The sequence below is a fragment of the Piliocolobus tephrosceles genome, chromosome 6, assembly GCF_002776525.5.
Source record: "Piliocolobus tephrosceles isolate RC106 chromosome 6, ASM277652v3, whole genome shotgun sequence".
NCBI classification, from domain to species: Eukaryota; Metazoa; Chordata; class Mammalia; order Primates; family Cercopithecidae; genus Piliocolobus; species Piliocolobus tephrosceles.
Genome location: NC_045439.1, coordinates 136,366,785 through 136,383,856, shown reverse-complemented (window position 1 = coordinate 136,383,856; position 17,072 = coordinate 136,366,785). Strand labels below are relative to the sequence as shown.

The 17,072-nt window shown below is 46.9% G+C and overlaps 1 protein-coding gene across 2 annotated transcripts in view; it reads left to right on the top strand.

The window, feature by feature from the left end:
- The window catches only part of ST8SIA2 (ST8 alpha-N-acetyl-neuraminide alpha-2,8-sialyltransferase 2), a 75,043-nt gene that overhangs the window by 43,225 nt on the left and 14,746 nt on the right, over positions 1–17,072 (top strand). For both annotated transcript variants that reach the window (XM_023220834.1, XM_023220833.1), the window contains 2 exons: positions 1,471–1,728; positions 7,733–8,026. In XM_023220834.1, the coding sequence (XP_023076602.1) occupies positions 1,471–1,728; positions 7,733–8,026 (552 nt within the window). The remainder of the gene's footprint in view (positions 1–1,470; positions 1,729–7,732; positions 8,027–17,072) is intronic.

Below are 17,072 nucleotides of genomic sequence, written 5' to 3'. Positions count from 1 at the left end.
CTTGAACCTGGACACACATTAAAGTCACCTGGGGAGCTTTTGAGAGCAATGCTGACAACTGGGCCACTCTCAGAATCAAGATTTCTCACATGTAAGCCTGGAGATTTGAAGGATTTAAAGGTTCCCCAAGTGACTGAATGTGCAGCCTACTGGAATGTACCACAGGTTGTGAGCATCTCAAATCCAGCAGGCTTTCAGGCCTCAGTGTTACTATCTGTGAGATGGGACAGCCATCCTGCAGCGTCTCACATTTGCAAAGGGCATGAAAATTCTGCACCTCCAGGACTCTGAAAACAAAGAACAGCATCTTTGTATCTGTTCTAGATAGGAATTTGCAGCAGAATATGAAATTAATTTCAGCTTATCTAGGTACCCAATTTCTTTCTCTTTATGACTGGAATCATTTCTAAAAATCTCGGGTGATTTAAACAGTTCTTTAAGTAGAACCCCCAGCTAGGATTCTCAGGCTCCTTAGGGGAAGCTGTGTGTTTCAGGTGAAGCTTTTTTGGCAAGTCCAAGAGGACACCCATCCCTTTCCTGACCCCACTCGATCTTTTCTTTGTGCTTTGCTAGATGATTCGATTCGAGAACTTTCTCTAAATCAAAGCTACCCTAGAGTCTAGAGAGCTGTCCTTCGTTCTGAAACAACCTGGTCTCTGTGAGACCATGAAGGGGTCCATATTTATAATCCCCCCCGATAAACACTAGATAGCAACTTGAGGGGGGCAGCAAGCGGACATGCTCCAGCTTGCAGGATGGCAGGCCATCCTCTCAGTGTCTCAGAGGCAGAAAATGTCCATACACGTCACAGTATCCATCCCCCCAGAAAGCTCCTTTGCCCAGAGAAAGCTTCCGTGGAAGAAAATGGGCCAGTAAGGAGTGAGAGGCACCTGTCATCTGGCTTTCTGCTCCTAGACTTTAGTATCCTTTTCTCAAAATCTAGGAAGTGTGGGAGTAACAGAGAAACTTAGATTTTGTACCTAACCGTTCATTTTCATCCCTGTCAGAGGGTGGCCCTAAATCCGCCTAAGAGAGTGAGAGTAATATAAGGTCACCAAATGTCTGGGTGTGCCCCAGACTGAGGGGCTTTCAGGGACATGGGTCTTTCAGTGCCTAGGCCAGGCAGTCCTGGGGAAACTGGGGTGATGGGCCACCCTTCCTTCTGGGGCCCGCTTGAGGAGCTCACCTCCAGTCCTAATGGAGTGATTTCCCAGAGCAGTTTTCACCTCGCAAAGGAAGAGGGTGTAACCCTGGCAACCCCCATATTGGCCACCACCATAGTTGCTTCTGGGCCACTTCTGGCCGTCCCTGCCTGGAACCCGTTCTCAAGGGCATCTGAGCTCTCAGCATACTCTGTGTGTTGGCTGGGCTGCAGCCACCCTGCAGGACGACCCCGGATAGGAAAAGCTGGGCTGGCAAAGGGCAGCTGGCACCATGGAGACTTTCCTCACGCATGTTTGCTTTTCACAGGAAGCAAATTTTAAAGTTCTTGGATGCTGAAAAGGACATTTCTGTCCTAAAAGGAACTCTGAAGCCTGGAGACATTATTCATTACATCTTCGATCGAGACAGCACCATGAATGTGTCTCAGAACCTCTACGAGCTCCTCCCCAGGACTTCGCCACTGAAGAACAAGCACTTTGGGACTTGTGCCATCGTGGGCAACTCGGGGGTCTTGCTGAACAGTGGCTGTGGGCAGGAGATTGACGCCCACAGCTTCGTCATCAGGTAACACACCCCAGCAGGCACTCTGGGGCCAGAGCAGCAGGCAGGCTGTGTTTCAGTGGAGCATTGCCAGTTGTCCCAAGAGACTGAAACGAGGCCTTGACAGAGTTAGCCCCTACTCTCAACCATCAGAATCATTTGGGGAGCTTCGCCTCCAATGTCCAGAATGTATCTCAAACCAATTAAATCAATGGAGGAGAGGGGAAGAGAGGCGTGGCAGGGGTGCGGGCAACCCAGGGAGCACAGGTCATTCTGATTTACAGCCAAGGTTGAGAATCACTGATCCACAGCAGAGGTGGGCAGATGTTGGCCCGCAGCCTACTTTTGTAAATAAAGTTTGGTTGGAACACAGCCACGCCACCCATTTTCATATCATTTGTGGCTGTTGTCTCACTACAAAGAGAGTGGAGTCACTGGGCACGGTTAAGTCATGGGGTGGAATTGCAGAGTCACAACAGAGAGATCATATCACCTGCAAAGCAGAAAATGTTATTATCTGGCCCTTTACAGAAAAAGTTTGCTGATCCCCTGAGGTAGAGCCTGGTACAAAAGGTTGGTAAGAGAATCTCCTGGGCTGGCTAGTTGTTGGTTCAACTTTGCAAAACTCTTGTAAGTGTCTTGGAAGGGGGTGCCCTACCAGAGACTTTATTACCCTGTTCTCAAAATCTGGGAAGTGCGGGAGTAACAGAGAAACTTGGATTTTGTACCTGACTGTTATTTTCTCGAAAATATCTGCTCTCATTTCCCAGTTGCCTGGGACATTTGTACACAAGGTTGCCCTTGGCCCTGACACCTGACCCCCAACCCACTACAGTCATGGAAACAAGGCTTTGCTGTCTCTCGGTCAAAATTAGGGCATGCAGAGCCTCGAGTTTCATTGCAGCCGGCTCCCCAGCCCTGGCAGAACTGCATACGTTCTCGTGTTTCTGTGGAGACCAACTCGAGGCAAAGACAGCCTTGTCCTGGGGCTTTGGGAAGCCACCTTATCGTAGAGTTCCCTAAACCTTGGGACATGGGAAGAAACCGTGTCTTTACTCTTGCATCCACTGGGATTGAAATGCTACCGCAGCCTGGCAGCCAGAGTTTTGTCATCCTCTGCCAGGTCCGTCTGGCCCTGGCACATCCAACAGCTCAGTCCCTGTTTTTCAGAGCCCTTTAGTCTAAAGACTAGTAGAGGGAGGGTGAGAGGAGGGGAAAGGAAGAAGGAAGTGTGGCAGGTCTGTCTGATTGGAAGTCAGAGAAGGAGTGACGGTTGGGCATTAAAGGTGAGGGTGTGGGGGCCAAGGCCTCCTCCCAGGGGGTCGGCTACCCTCCAGGACTGCCCAGCAGTATAGGGGGGGCGGCTTTCTGACCTAATGCCATACACTTAAGCCATGCCTCTTCCATTGTCACAAGTCATGAGTCCCCACGGTGAGCTTCACACAGCCCGTGAAGTCCTGACCCAGGAATTTTTAGAGGCAGATCTTGGCCACAGTTTCCTTTTGGAACCCTTTCACATAGCAGTGTGCGGTTCAAAGCTGGGCCTTGGCTTTGCTACCCATTTGTCACATGACTTGGGGGTGTATCTCTCTGCCTTTCTGGGCCTCAGTTTTATCATTTGTAAAACGGGCTGGGTGGACTGGCTGGCCTTGAGGTTCTTTCATTATGAATAAGGTCTGTGCTCTAGCCCAGTGCTTCTCAGACTTTACCGTGCACAGGAGTCTCCTGGGCTTATTGACATGCAGAGTTTTGGGGTCTAGGGTGGGGCCGGCAACTCAGCATTTCTAACAAGCACCCCAGGGGACGCCACTGCTGGTGTGTGACTGCACGTGGAGAGGCGCAGCCGGGGTGTACTCTGCCTCACTCCTGGGAGTCATGTCCACACCCATCCACACATACTTGGAAAATATGGATCAAAAGTGCCAAGGAGCAAGCTACTTCAAAAAGTGCAGTTGTTCTTTGTCCCTTAGGCCTATGTTCATGGCTCTGAAACTCCCACGTGTCTCTGGGGTGGACCTGAGGGGTGTTTTAGGACAAGATTTTGCAGCCCCACTGTGTACAGACTAACGTTTGACATCAGGGATACGGTACCCAGTAGTGGCACTAGCTCCTCCACCCCGCTGGGACTGTTCCGCTGGGTTCTTCCAATCTAGGAGTTTGTTCCATGCCCTGCACTTGGAAATATGCTACAGGCCAAAGCCCCACACTAACAATAAAGAGAGCGTGAGTGTGATGTTGCAAGCATTAAATGAGATGGCATATGGGAATATGCCTGGGATGGTGTCTCCCACACAACAGGGACACTAAGTGTTAATTCCCTGGGGACTCTGTCTCCACTCCACCCACCTCACCCCCAAGTGGTGAGCTCCTCCAGACTAGAGTGGTTGTGTCCATCTCCAGGCCTCCTGTCCAAGGCTGTGCCAGGCCAGAGGAGAGCCTCCGTGTGGCTTTGCTAGAATGGCAGACACTGTGAAACTCCTGATAGAGGTTTCTGTCTCTGCCAGTCCAAGTCTTCAATCCATTCACCCTACCTCTTCTGTGGGAGAAATGCACAGACACGCAAGACCTCACCCCCTCTCAGAAAACTCTGTGTGGGGAAGACAAGCTTGTAAGTCCTGGTGGGACACATGGCACGCAAAATGCAACGATCTTGCAAAACCTAGTGCCTCCTAGGGAGTTCAAGGCAGGCGTCCGGCAGAAGCGGCATTAGAGTGTGAGTTGCCTTTGACCAGTGAAAGTGGTGACGAGGAGGAAACAGCAAGAAGAGAGGCATGGAAGCAAGAAGGCAGATGCATGGATCAGGCAGGGCACTGCTTAAGCAAGCATCAGCTGCACAAAGTGCTGCTGGGAATGGATGGGAGGCTGGTCCCAGGAGAGCCCCATGATCCTGCAATGCCAGGCTAAGGACACTGTGTCTATCTGGGATCCTGTGCGCAAAGTATAAGCTCCCAGCTGTTTGGGAATCAGAACTTCATTGGGCACACACACAAACGCATGCACACACACGCACGCACTTCTTCCGTAAGGAGAATCTGATGAACAAATGCCCTTCCATGGATAAATCACATTATCATCATTGTTATCCCTTACCATTTGTTGGCCACTTGGAATGTACCAGGTGCTATTCTATGCACTTCGTGTTTATTAACTTATTTCATTCTCACAACTACTGTGTATAGAGTGCTCTATTTTTATCCTGGCTTTGCAGTGAGGAAATTGAGGCAGAGAGGCAAGTGCCACACAGCTAGTGAGGGCTGGAGCCAGGCTGTGGACCGGGTAGTTGGCTTCCAGAGCCTGCCCAAGTTGCCTCTCTCACCCTGCAGAGTACTCCTCAATGTGTACCTGTGGGTGTGGTGGTTTCTGGAAGGGAGTGACTCCTCTCCTGTCCGGAGTCAAGCCAATCCAGAAGTCACTTTGGGAGGCCTGGCCTACTGCTGGACAAAAGAGAGCCTAGATCAGATTGAACCCCTTCCTAACGCCTCCTTCTCACCTAAATGAAGCAATTCACATCTGGTGGGGAAGGAAGACGTCTAGACAGTCCACTTAGGGCAGAGCTCCCCCACCCCAGCATCCTCACTGAGGCACAGTCATTGGAAAAGCTTGGACTTCACAGCCCCTCCCTGCCTCCCTCTTCTTGTGCCTCTGCAGGTAAGGTATGAAGCCCCTACTGTGAGCCGAGTCCTATCCTGAATGAGGGCTGGGGCCTGCCTACAAGGAGCACACAGCCCCTGTTCCCATTGCCCACAACATCTTCCAGGAGGTGGCATCCCAGACTGGCCAACATTGTAGTTGAGAGTGTGTTTCCTGCTTCACCTTTCTGGGCCACCTTGTGAGCCGCCAGGGTTGGGTGCCACATCCCCTTCATTCTCCTTGCCTCTGTGACAGCCCTCCTGCCCCATCGTTGCTTCCGGTGAACTGCATGGAGTCCACTTGGCCCTGCTCTCGGGACCTGGAGCTTGGCCTAGAATTGGCCCCAGACCTTCAGGAAAGCCTTGGAAGCCTGGCTCAGCTGGGTTTCAAGGCAATAGGAGTAACTGAGACCTGGGCAGCCCCACACTGACTGATGTACTACAGTGACACCTCAGTCTCTGAGGCCTGTGGCAAGGGCTTCTGAAGGGAAATTGACCCAAGGCAATCCTATCCCTGTGTAGTGTTTAGTCACAGTTAAAGATAGCAAGACCTAGGGGCAGGGATGGGAAGAGGGGATATTTTAGGGCGTTCAGTCTGAAATCACAAACAGGCTCTTTGAGTTGAATATACCTGAGCTTGACTCCTGGTGGTTCGCTTTCTAGCTCCAGGCCTTTGAGCAAGTTAATTCTCACACACTGAGCCTCCATTTCCTCACTTGTAACAGGAGGGTGATTAAAACTGGGTCACAATAAAATCAGTTGACCTATGTTAAAGGACCGGTCAGTGCCTGGCACACACCAGGGGCTCAAAAAATAGGAGTTTTCTTTCTGATTAACCCACTTTTTCTCCCCAGTTGTTGAAAAAGGAAAGTCCTTGCTTAAAGGGAGGGATAAATGGTGCGTTCCTGGATTTCTTCATTTGATGATGACTTGCGATCCCTTGTCTTCATGTCTCCAGCCTCTATTTTTACACTCTTAACTGGATTTCTCAGACTTCTTTTCACTGGTCAAAGGGCTTTTCCACCATTAAATCCTCTGTGCCAGACAGCAGCCAGACCTCCCCTGCAGTGCCCTCTGCTGCCATCCCAGTCCCAGGCACAGGCAGGAAACCCAGGTATGCACACCCAGGCTGGGTCTCCCACAAGGAAGTCGTCAGGTTAAATAGCCTCTGCTGTTTAACCCAGGCAGCCTGACTTGTCAACATGAGTTTGCAGTGGCCTCTGAGTTTGCCCTCCAGTACCCAACTCCATCCCCTCCAATCCATACCGCAACGTCATCTCATTGCTTTCTAATTGTGGCCAAAATTTCTAAACCATCCCTGTCACTCTCCTGCTCCAGAACCCTCAGTGGCTCCCTATTGCCCTCAGAACCAAGTCCCTGGCACACAGGTCCTTTGATACCTCACTCTGCTTGCCTCCCAAACCCCATTTCCTCCACACAATATACTCCAGTCAGACCAAATCACTTGCCTTTCCCTAAACACCCATGTTGTTTCCCACATCTCTGCCCTTGGATACCTTTCTTGTGCCCACAGTGCTATAGCATGGTATTCCTAAACTGTTTGGCTATAACACTACCTGAAGAGGAAGGGCTTGTGAAAAATCGGTATCAATGCTTAGGCTCACCTGCTGAATCAGAATCTCCGGGTGAGGAACTGGGGAATCTGTATTTTTAATGAGTGCCTGGGGTGATTCTTCTGACTTGGCAAACTGGAGAAGCACTCTTTTCATGTACCTTGTCCACTAATAGACTTCTGCTTAGTGGTCACCACCTCAGGGAAGTCCACCTGACACTCCTCCTTCCCATAAAAATGATGACAACAGTTAGCATTTATCAAGCTCTTACTATATCCAGTAGTGTTCTAAGTACTGAGCATGTAGCAATTCTTTTAATCCTTGGGAGGGATGCTGTTGTGATCTCTATCATAGCTAAAGTAATGGAAGGTCTCAGGAAGCACAGAGAGATTGAGCAAGTTTCCCAGAATCACACAGGTAGAAAGTGTCAAAGCGAGTTTAGAGCCTGGAAGTCTGCCTTCGGATCCCTCACTCTGTCAACTAATGGGCCAGGTCACTCTTGGCAACAGCATCATCATCTTGTGGACTGAGGACTGGCTTACTTGCTTCTTTCCTCCTCTCCTAGATCCTGAACTCCAGAAGACAGGCATTTACGTCCACAGGGTCTAGCAAAGTTCTAGGTACATGGTATGAACTCAGTAAACATTTGTGGCAGAAAAAGGAGGAGAAAGGATGACGGGAGGGGCCTGTGAGTGTGGAGAGATGCCCTGGGTCTTTGTTTGGGGATGAGAAAGAAGCAAGGAGAGGCAAAGGATGGGATGAAGTTAAATAGAAGAAGGGGTCTCAGCTTTCCCAAAAGGATCATGTTGCCTTTTTCTCTGGCAGGTGCAACCTGGCCCCAGTACAGGAGTACGCCCGGGATGTGGGGCTCAAGACAGACCTGGTAACCATGAACCCCTCGGTCATCCAGCGGGCCTTTGAGGACTTGATCAATGCCACGTGGCGGGAGAAGCTGCTGCAGCGGCTGCACAGCCTCAATGGCAGCATCCTGTGGATCCCTGCCTTCATGGCCAGGGGCGGCAAGGAGCGTGTTGAGTGGGTCAACGAGCTTATCCTGAAGCACCATGTCAACGTGCGCACTGCATACCCCTCACTGCGCCTGCTGCACGCTGTTCGCGGGTGAGTGGCCTCCCTACAGGCCAGTAGGACTGTCACTAAGTGTGGGAGATTCTTGGTAGGCAGTATCCTTTTCCCAGGTGCATTTCCACCCCAGCTCCACCACTCACTTCTGGATGGCCTCAGCAAGTCACCTGGCCTTTCTGAGCCTCCACTCCTTGAGAGATGAGGGGGTTTGGCAAGTGGGTTTCATCTGGCATGCCAATTTTGACCAATGGGTACTGCTTGCCTAGAGAGCTGAGTTGAGAATGATCCTGGGGGTGGGGCTGTGTCGAGGCTCAGTGGGAACAGATGCCATGAACATGGGAAGAGAGACGGTGGCTGGCAAGTCACATACCATCCCAGGTGCGTGATTTTCAAGAAAATCAGGATCAGATGCACTTGACTTCAAGTAATTCACCTTAATCTCTTTAAACTTTAGTTGCCTCTTCAGTGAAATATGAGTGGGAATGGTAACATTGGAGGATGTGAAGACTAAATGAGATAATGGATGTGAAATGCCTAGTATATTTCGGTAGAAACACTTAATGTTATCATCATTCATCGCCATCTTTATGTCTCAGTGCAATATGCTCTAACTCTGCAGAGCACATCTTGTTGACTGGGCTGAGATCTTCAAAGGAGCGTCTCCTAGGATGTTTTTGTCCACACGCTCTTCTCTCTAAGATGGAAGGGAATTTTACCTAGGCAATATGAAAGAGATAGGGAGAGTTAAAGCAATGGAATCCACTCTCTCTAAGAAGAGTTTTGATGTAACTAATTAGCTAAGGATTCTCCTGGTTAGGCCTGGATCTCTAATTCCAGGAAAGAGATTCCAAGAATTAAGGAAAACAAATAGGAAATGTTGAGGAGGGTCTGAACTATTCCTATCAAGAAGTCCATGTCAACCTGGATGGCATTCTTAAACAGCCCCAGCCAAACAAGTAGTAGTTCCCAATCTCCTCCTTGTTTCCTCCCATTCATGTGACCTGGCATAGATCTCCCTGGCACTTGGATCAGTAAATTGGCTAGGAATTTACTAGTGCCCATTATAGCAGCCACAAGAAAAATAGTTTAATATTAATCATTCAGTCACTCTATTCCAGTTTTCTGTTGCAGTAAAAGTCATCTCATGACTTAATAGCTTAAAAAAACAACAGCAACATTCATTTTATATTGTTTACAATTTCTATTGGCTAAGAATCTGAGAAGGGCTCACCCAGATGGTTCTTAGGTCAGGTGCAGTCAGATTGGCTAGAAGTAAAACAGTGGGGGGCTGAAGCAGCTGGGGTTAACCATGCGTCTCTCCCTCTCTTTATAATATTAGGGTTTCTTTAAAGGATCTCTCTGCATGGGCTAGATTGGGCTTCCTCATAGCATGATAGCCTTAGAGTGGTCAGACGTGTACATGGTGGCCCAGGCTCTAGCACAAGTGGCCCAGAGACCAAGGCAGAAGCTGCATCACATTTTAAGACCACATAGTGTCACTTCTATTATCATCTACTAGCCATCTAGTCATTAAATTAGCTTAGAATCAAGGGAAGTAGACATAGACCCTGCCTTTCAATGGGAAAGTGCCCATTTGTAGATGCATTTTAAAACCTACACATATTCATTCCACCTATATTTATTAAGTGATTACTATGTGCCAGGCTCTGTTCTAGACACTAAGATATGGTTGTGAATAAAATAAAGTCCCAGATCTCATTAACAATTATGTTTTCTTATAGGGAAAGATAAATTACAGGTAAACAAATAAAGAAGATACTTTTAAATAGTGCTGTCAGGAAAGTCTTCTCTGGAAAGAAGTTGGTTTGAGCTAAGTCTCAAGGAACGAAACAGCACCAGCCATGTGCAGATCTGGGGTAGGAACCTTCCAGGTGGAGGGAACCTTAAGTGCAAAGGCCTTGAGGTGGGAGGGTGTGCTCAAGGTTCAACCAAGAGACAAATGTGGTTGAAACAGAGTGAGCAAGGAGAAAGGGGAGGAGATGATGTTAGTGAGAGAGGTAGGAACTAGAATGCACATATGTTTATGGGCCATGGTAAAGAGTTTGGATTTGATTCTAAGTTTGAGGGGCAGTGAAGGAGGTGAGGGAGAAGATCTGAGTTGTGTCTTTAAAAGATCCCTCCAGCAAGAATGAAAGCTGGAATATTTGGTGGGAAGCTGTTGCAATAGCTCTGGCAAGAAATGATGATGGCTTAGACTAGGATTATGGCATGGGATATCTAAGAGTTGGTCAGATTTGCTATAAAATTTGGAGGTAAAGGCAGCAGGTTTTACTGGTGGATTCTGTTTAAGGACCATAATGGGGGAGAGAAAGAGAAAAACCCAGGATGACTCTTAGAATTAGAGTTTGAGCAAACAAGCCCAAGCAAACAAGCTTAATATGGCAGTGCCATATTCTGTGATAGAAGGGCTTAGAAAAGCCCACGCATGTTTGGGGGCATTGCAGAAGGAAGTTCTTTCTTGAGCATATGAAGTATGAGATGCCTGTTACAAATATATACGCTACCACACTCCTGACCTCCCAGCTTGGGGTCAAGCCCTATACCCAGTTGCCCATCCAACCACATGGCAGATCAGCAGGGACATGAAAGAGCCCAGTGTACAGACTCCCCACTGACTGAGGGGCATCAGGATGCTCTTCATTGGGGCCTTAGCATAAATCAGTGTGACCTTGGGAAGCCTTCTGAGCCACCCACAAAGGATTCTTGTCCTCATGAAGGTGAGTGTGGTCACCCAAGCCTGTGACCAACACTGGTATCATTAAGATGGATATCAACAGGGAAAACCCATTGCCCCCAAGAAAGCCCTAAAGAGACATTCGATAAGGAGCAGCCACATGTGTGTCTGATGGAGCCAGAATGATACCTATATGGACACAGGGCTCAATGGGGCTACATAATTTATCCTGGAGGTTGGCCTGTCAGGACCGTCTTTTCACTTCATCCCTGTCAGAGTAGGTCTGCAGTGGCACCCCTCCTCTCATGGACTGTTTAAATATTAAATATTGTTTCTTCCTAGAAGGAGGAAACTCTTGAGATGGTTCTGAAGTCCTTGGGGATAAGAGGAGAAACACTGCCTTTTGTTAAGGAGAGGAGAAGTCCCTTGAATGGGGAATGGGCAACCACCTGGAAGAAACTGATGCAGCCAGAGCTATTTCCAGCTATAATTGACTCACTTTCATCTGTCAAAATAGCATTAAGCACCAGTAATAAACCCTTTAAACAAACAGGCTGTTCATCCTGAGACTGCAGCATCTTCAGTTGCAGGAGCCCCCGGGAGGAAATACTGCAGGATGGGTGAGGTTAGCCTCTGCTTTTAGTAGGGGGAAAAGAAGGGGAGAAGGGGGTTTGGAAAGGATTTCTGCCAATGATCCTCTCCCTCCGTGGGGCCATTGGACCTTGCAGGGTGCTGGGTCTAATAGGACACCAATGAAAAGGTAGGAAGCATGTGTTGTTAGCCCTTGCCTTGGTGGGACCTTACCTGGTGTTCACTGCAAGTGGAAGAATGGGCTGGGGAGGGATGCAGTACAAAGTCACACAAGAAAAGACCAAGGGATTGTAGAGAGGAAGATTGAGGAGGAATCTGGCCAAGAGGCACTGTGGCCTAGCATCAAAACCATTGGCTTTGGCAGTAGCGACACCTCCAAAAGGTCTAGACCCTAGCTCCGTGACTGGCTTGGTTGTATCACCTGCCTTCCCCCTTCCCCCAGAGCCCCACAGAGTATACATGCAATCAATCAATCGCGGCTACTGTGGTTGTGGCAGCTGCCACCTGCCACTTGGAGAGCTACAATGTGGGAAAGACATAAGACTTGTCCTATGGACTCAAGAGTTCTAGGGGCTGGAGCCACAAGGAGGAAAGTACAATAGGCTGAATTTAAGACAGGACTCTGTAGTAGTCAGAACAGTGGACTAAGTCAAACCAGCCACTCATGAGTTCTTCACCTTGAAGTCCCAATAATGGACTGCAGTTTGCAAAATAATCTTTTTTCCTATGTTAAGATGTGTTGCCCAATAACCCCCCCGTTTATAGGGTATGCGGGGGAGGTATGAATAAACTTTTATTGTGATAAAATATACATAACATAAAATTTACCATTTTAATGATTTTTTTTCTTTTTCAACTTTTATTTTAGATTCAGGGGGTACCTCTGCAAGTTTGTTACCTGGGTATATTGCATGATGCTGAGGTTTGTGATACAAATGATCCTATCACCCCGGTACTAAGCTTAGTACCCAACAGTTTTTCAACCCTTTCCCCATTCCCTTCTTCTCCAGTGTCTATTGTTGCCATCTTTATGTCCATGAATACCCAATGTTTAGCTCCCACTTATAAGTGAGAACATGTGGCATCTGGTTTTCTATTCCTGTGTTAATTCACTTAAGATTACGGCCTCTAGTTATTAGATCGTTGGGGAGGGTTTCTTGTGAATGGGTATTGTTAATATGGTGTGTATGTACCACTTTTTTTTATCCAATCCACTATTGCTGGGCACCTAGGTTGATTCCATGTCCTTGCTATTATGAATAGTGCTGCTATGAACATGCCAGTACATGTGTCTTTTGGTAGAATGATTTGTTTTCTTTTGGATACTTATCCAGTAATGGGATCGCTGGGTGGAATGGTAGTTCTACTTTCTTTGCAAAATCTCCAAACTGCTTTTCACAGTGGCTGAACTAACTTACAGTCCCACCAACAATATATAAGCATGCTCTTTCTCCACATCCTCACCAACATCTGTTGTTTTTTGACGTTTTAATAGTAGCCATTCTGACTGGTATAAGATGGTATCTCATTGTGGTTTTGATTTGCATTTCTCTGATGATTCACGATGAGCAGCATTTTTTCAGGTATTTCTTGGCCACTTATTTGTCTTCTTTTGAGAATTGGCTGTTCATGTCTTTTGCTGATTTTTTAATGGGGTTGTTTTATGCTTGTTGAGTTGTTTAAGTTCCCTGTAGATTCTGGATATTAGACCTTTGTCAGATGCATAGTTGGTGAATATTTTCTCCTATTCTGTAGGTTGTCTGTATTTAAAGCATTGTTAATTGTACATTTCACTTAGAAGAAATTCGCTCTTAGAAGAAAACTTACAAGAAATTTTTCGTCACCTTGTGTTTGGCAATGGTCTTTTAAGTATGACACCAAAAGTACAGGCAATGAAAGAAAAAAATAGATAAATTGGACTACCTAGAAATGTAAAACATTTGTGTATCAAAAGACAGTGTATCAACACAGCTCATATAATTAGAGAAAAGATTTACAAATACTATACCTGATAAGGGATTAACATCCAGGATATGTGAAGAACTCTTACAATTCAACAACACAAAATCCAAATAACTCAATTTGAAAATGGGCAAAAGACTTGGAATAGATATTTCTCCAAAGAAAATATTCAAATGGCCAATAAGTACAGGACAAGATGCTCCACTGATCATAAGGGAAATACAAATTAAGGACATGAATGTATTAGTACATTCTCACACTGCTGTAAAGAAATACCTGAGACTGGGTAATCTATAAAGAAAAGAGGTTTAATTGGCTCACAGTTCTGTAGGCTCTCCAGGAATCATAGTGGCTTTGGCTTCTGGGGAGATCTTAGGAAGCTTCCAGTTCAGACAGAAGGCAAAGGGAGAGTGAGGCGTCTCACATGGCAGGAGCAAGAGAGAGAGGGAGGTGCTGTACACTTTTAAACAACTGGATCTTAAGAGAACTCACTCATTTTCATGAGGACAGCATCCATTGGATGGTGCTAACCCATTCCCAAGAAACTGTCCCTGATGATCTAATCACCTCCCACCGGTCCCACTTCCAACATTAGGAGTTACAAAATTCGACATGCGATTTGGTGGGAACACAGATCCAAACCGTCTCAATGAGATATCACTTCATACCCTCTAGCATGGCTATTAGTAAACACACATACACACACACAGAAAATAACAAGTGTTCGTGAGGATGTGGAGAAATAGAAACCCTTCTGCTTTGCTGGTGGGAATTTCAAATGAGAATTCACTTTTAGAGCAGTAACCAGGGGTCAGTATAGTCATTTCACATCTAGACATGAGTCAGCTACCTTGACAAAGCATTTCATGGGCAACTTGGACTTGACGGACAGTTTAGGGAATCGAAGGGGACAAATGTTAACTTGTTACCTTCATTTTGTTACCTTCATTTTGCAAAAGAGGAACTTAAGCTCGGACAAGTTAGGTCATTTGTATGAGGCCACCCAGCATTTAAGTGGCACAACCAAGAACTGAACTACACTGTCTCGCTCTAATGTGGTGCACCAGGTGCAGCAGAAATTTGCACTCATTTAGTACTGGGCTAGAGACAGGGATGGCAATGAGCTGAGTGGGCCAGGAGCTGCCACACTGGAGAAGGAGTGTTAGAAGACAACAGCAGGTAGCAGCGCATCAAGGCTACACGTGCACACTACAGTTGTTCAGAGCCTGGGGCAGTGCCTTATCAGGGAGAACAAGCTGAAAGGTCAGAGCTCCTCAGCATCCCATCAAACACCAGCCAGCACCTGGGCATGACACAGTCGTGCTGAAACCCCAGCTGAGGCTCTCCATGCCACTTGCCCTTGAATGTGCCTTTGGTTTCGCTCTTCTTAATTTGCTTGGCTGCCCGTTCACAACAAAGGCTTTTTTTTTTTTTTTTTTTCCAGAAGAAAGCAGGCATCCTTGGGTGGTGACTCAGAAAGGCTCAGAAATGCAATCCCACCTGCATGCCGCTCTCAATGGCTTGCGACAGGACATGTGGGAAAACAGCTGAGGGGTACATATTACCGTAGTAAATGCTTACATGCTGCGCGCCATACTAAGCATTATCTCATGTCACTAGAGGACTACTGCCATTATCCCTGTTTTAAAGATAGGAAAACTGAGCCTCAATGAGTAACTTGCACAAGGTCCCACGGCTGGTTAGGGACAGATCCAGGTCTCCTCCCTGCTCCTGATCCTCCTGATCACCATCCATTTGCCCCTATTACACATAACTAGGAAATAGTGATGGCACCCTAGAGAATCATGTCAGGAAGGCCAAAGTCAGGATGGGTTTGAGTTTATGCAAATATTAAGAAAAACAGAAAAGTCTTTTTATATTTCAAGTAAGAACCAAAGGGTTAGGAGCAGATGGCATCGGGGCTATGAAGGGCAAACGTATAATGAACTCCTCAACTCCTATATCTGTTTTTTCAGCAAAGATGAGTCTTTTACTTGGATAGGAGAACAGGGCCTTTGGGTTCTTTACTGACAGTCCCACTTTCCTGCTCTAAAGCAGTGGTTCTTAACATTCATGGTCCCCAGACCAGCAGCATCAGCATCACTGGGAACTTGTTAGAGATGCAAATTCTCAGGCCCACCCCAGACCTGGTGAATCAGAAACTCTAGGAGGGGGGCCCAACAATGTGTGTTTCAACTGTGCTCCAAGTAATCTGGATGCACAGCATAAGTTTGAGAACCACTGCTATCCACAGAGTCAAAACCAATGCACCTCCCAGGGGCAAACTTGCAGTCAGACCACTGAGCAAGCTGGCCATGATCTTCTCCAAATCATGCAGAATTAGAGAAGGGAATCAGGCAATGTCCATCCCAATTTTCTAAACATGAGGAAAGGATGGACAACGGTGAGCTTAATGTCAACACCAAGCCAGAGTTTCAAATAGGTTATCAGTCTTATGGCTGATGAATGCTTAAAGATGGAGACGTAAAACTGGAAGATACTTGGGCACACTGTTCTGATGTTCCTTTGTGAGGCAGGCAACGGACAGGTAGACCAGGGATCAGTATAGTCATTTCACATCTGGACATAAGACAGCTACCTTGACAAAGCATTTCATGGGCAACTTGAACTTGACGGACAGTTTAGGGAATTGAATGGGACAAATGTTAACTTCTCGGAACAACCTGATAAAATAGATATTATTTTCCTCTCGTTTCTATTCATAAGGAAACTAAGGGTCAGAAATGCAAAGTAAATTGCCCAATTGGAATTTATAGAACATCAACATATGAGTTTGGGGAAAGGGGAAATTCAACCCATAACAGCTGGGTTAGATGGCCTCCCTTCCCACGCTGAGATTCTCTCATTCAAGACATCTGAGTCTCTGCCCCACAGTGTACTTATGAAATTTCTGCCTATCTGAGGCAGTGAGCAGGAAAAGGGGAGCATGTTTCCAAAACCAAAACAAAAGGCCTGCCCTTCTGTAAACTGCAGATGAGAGGAAGGAAGCTGGAATTTAAATCCACATATATAGCCGTCAGTGATCTCTACTATCTCCACTGTGACTTCCTTGTATCCTTGACAGATAGTTTAACCACTATCTGCTGACCATTGACACCCAAAGGATGCTAATTAATTAGATTCATGTGGACCACAGAGAGACCTCTCTGAACCAGCCACTGGGCTTGGTCTCTGTCCCCATTTTTACCAATAACTTAAATGACAGCATCAGTGGTCTGCTTAGCACATTCACTGGTGATGTGACTTTTGGGGGATTCTCCATATTTAAGGTCTCAGAATTAGAACCAAATCAACCAAAGAGGAAAAAAATTGATATGGACAAATGCAAGATTCTGTACTTAGGTTCAAAACATGTGTACAAGTACAGAGAGATGAACAGCACCAACCATCGGTGGTGTGTGGTTGCTCAAAAGGATAACATGGTCTTGAGTCACAACAATGAATGCATAGCATCTCTAGGAGTCACGGAGGTTGGTGATGGCCTTGCTTTTCTCTGCCTGGCCATACCCCACTTAGAGAATCACATTTTTCTTTAGGTGTGAGGCCAGAGAGGGGCCACAGTAGCAGAGAAATTTGGAAGCTGAGAGGTTTTGAGAGAGAAGGCTCCAAGGAACAAGAGTTTCATTTACTTGGCATATACTCATTAGGCACCAGTAGGCTCCAGGCCTGTGCTGGGGGAATAAAAACGTCAATAAAACAAGGCTCCTGCCCTCCAGTGGCTCATAGATTTGGTCTGTGAGGCTCCAGGTGTAGAACTAGGCTTGGGGGAGGAAGCCAGATTCCATCCAGACTTTGGGAAGAATATTCCAACAA